General features: G+C 50.7%; 1 protein-coding gene across 1 annotated transcript in view; it reads left to right on the top strand.

Annotated features, from left to right (window-relative positions):
* The first annotated feature begins 438 nt into the window (after positions 1 to 438).
* TDRD9 (tudor domain containing 9) overlaps positions 439 to 1,252 on the top strand; it is a 150,620-nt gene continuing 149,806 nt past the window's right edge. The window contains exon 1 of the mRNA XM_006018069.3: positions 439 to 544. Within this exon, the coding sequence (XP_006018131.1) occupies positions 439 to 544 (106 nt within the window). The remainder of the gene's footprint in view (positions 545 to 1,252) is intronic.

Raw genomic sequence — 1,252 nt, forward strand, 5'->3', positions numbered from 1 at the left:
CCATCCCCCTGCCCCCGATCTGCTCCTTAGAGCCAGGGGCCAGAGCACCCCCCCAACAAGAGCTGGCGGGGAGGGAAGGAGAGGGGGTGGTTACCGGTAGCTGCTGGACACAGTACTCTAGTAACGGCCTCACCAAGGCCGAGTAAAGCGAGAGGAGGATATCTGTAGTTTTGTTTGAGATGCGTTGTTAGATGCATACCAATGGTCTGTTTGCTTTGCCAGCTATGGCATCACATTATATGGTCTATTAAGACCCCCAGGTCTCTTTTAGTTGTGATGCTAGTAAGTGTAGCACCGCTGAGCCCACAAGTATGTTGTGGGTTGTTTATCTCCAGGTGAAGCATCTTACACTTCTCAGTGTTGAACATCATCAGGTTTTGGTCCTCACACCTTGTGAGCCTGTCTAGGTTAGCCTGTATCCCCCGTCTAATCTCAACCATGACCACAGTCCCCCATAATTTGGTGTCATTTGTGAACTTTGCCAGTCCACTTTTAACACCCGAGTACAAATCATTAATGAATACGTTAAAAAGTACTGGTTCGAGTAAGGGTTTGGGTTGTAGCCGTGTTGGTCTAAGGACATAGGCAGATAAGGTTCCTTGGGTGAATTTGGTATCTTTTATTAGACCAATCCAAATGGTTGGAGAATAGTTATTAAGCAAGCTTTCGGATTCAAAAACCCTTCGTCAGGCTCAGGAAGCTGCAGCAGTCGGTGTGCGCTCTTCCTGGATGGAATGAAAAGTAAACAAGCCAGGGACTGGGCTGGGCTGGGGAGTCAGGTGCCAGGCAGATTATAATGTATCAAAAATCCAATGTCTATGTTTAGTCCCTGATCTCTAGTATCCAGCAGGTTGATGAAATGGAGCTCATAGGCTCATCTCTGGGGCTGATGGCTCTGTTGTGGGGTGTAGTAATAGTGGGGGTGGTGGAGATGTGTTGGCAGGTTTTGCATTTCTTGTCCTGGCACGGTCTGGATCCTTTTGGTGTGTTCTGGGGTTGAGGAAGTTTGCTGCTGGTGATGAGGTTGGCGAGGTTTGGTGCTTGTTTGAAGGCTAGGATGGGTGGCTCTGGGAAGATCTTTTTAAGAATAGGGTCTCTTTCTAATATGGGTTGCAATTTCAAAAAAAAATCCTCAGCAGGGATTGCCCCCCACCCCCGCCTGGCACCCGCAGGCAAGCCATGGGGGTTTCTCCCATGGCTCCCCCCACTCGGGGAGGGGGCGGGCGGGGGCGGGGGGGCGGGGCGGGCAGCG

This window comes from Alligator sinensis, unplaced genomic scaffold (genome assembly GCF_000455745.1).
Source record: "Alligator sinensis unplaced genomic scaffold, ASM45574v1 scaffold85_1, whole genome shotgun sequence".
Classification (NCBI taxonomy): domain Eukaryota; kingdom Metazoa; phylum Chordata; order Crocodylia; family Alligatoridae; genus Alligator; species Alligator sinensis.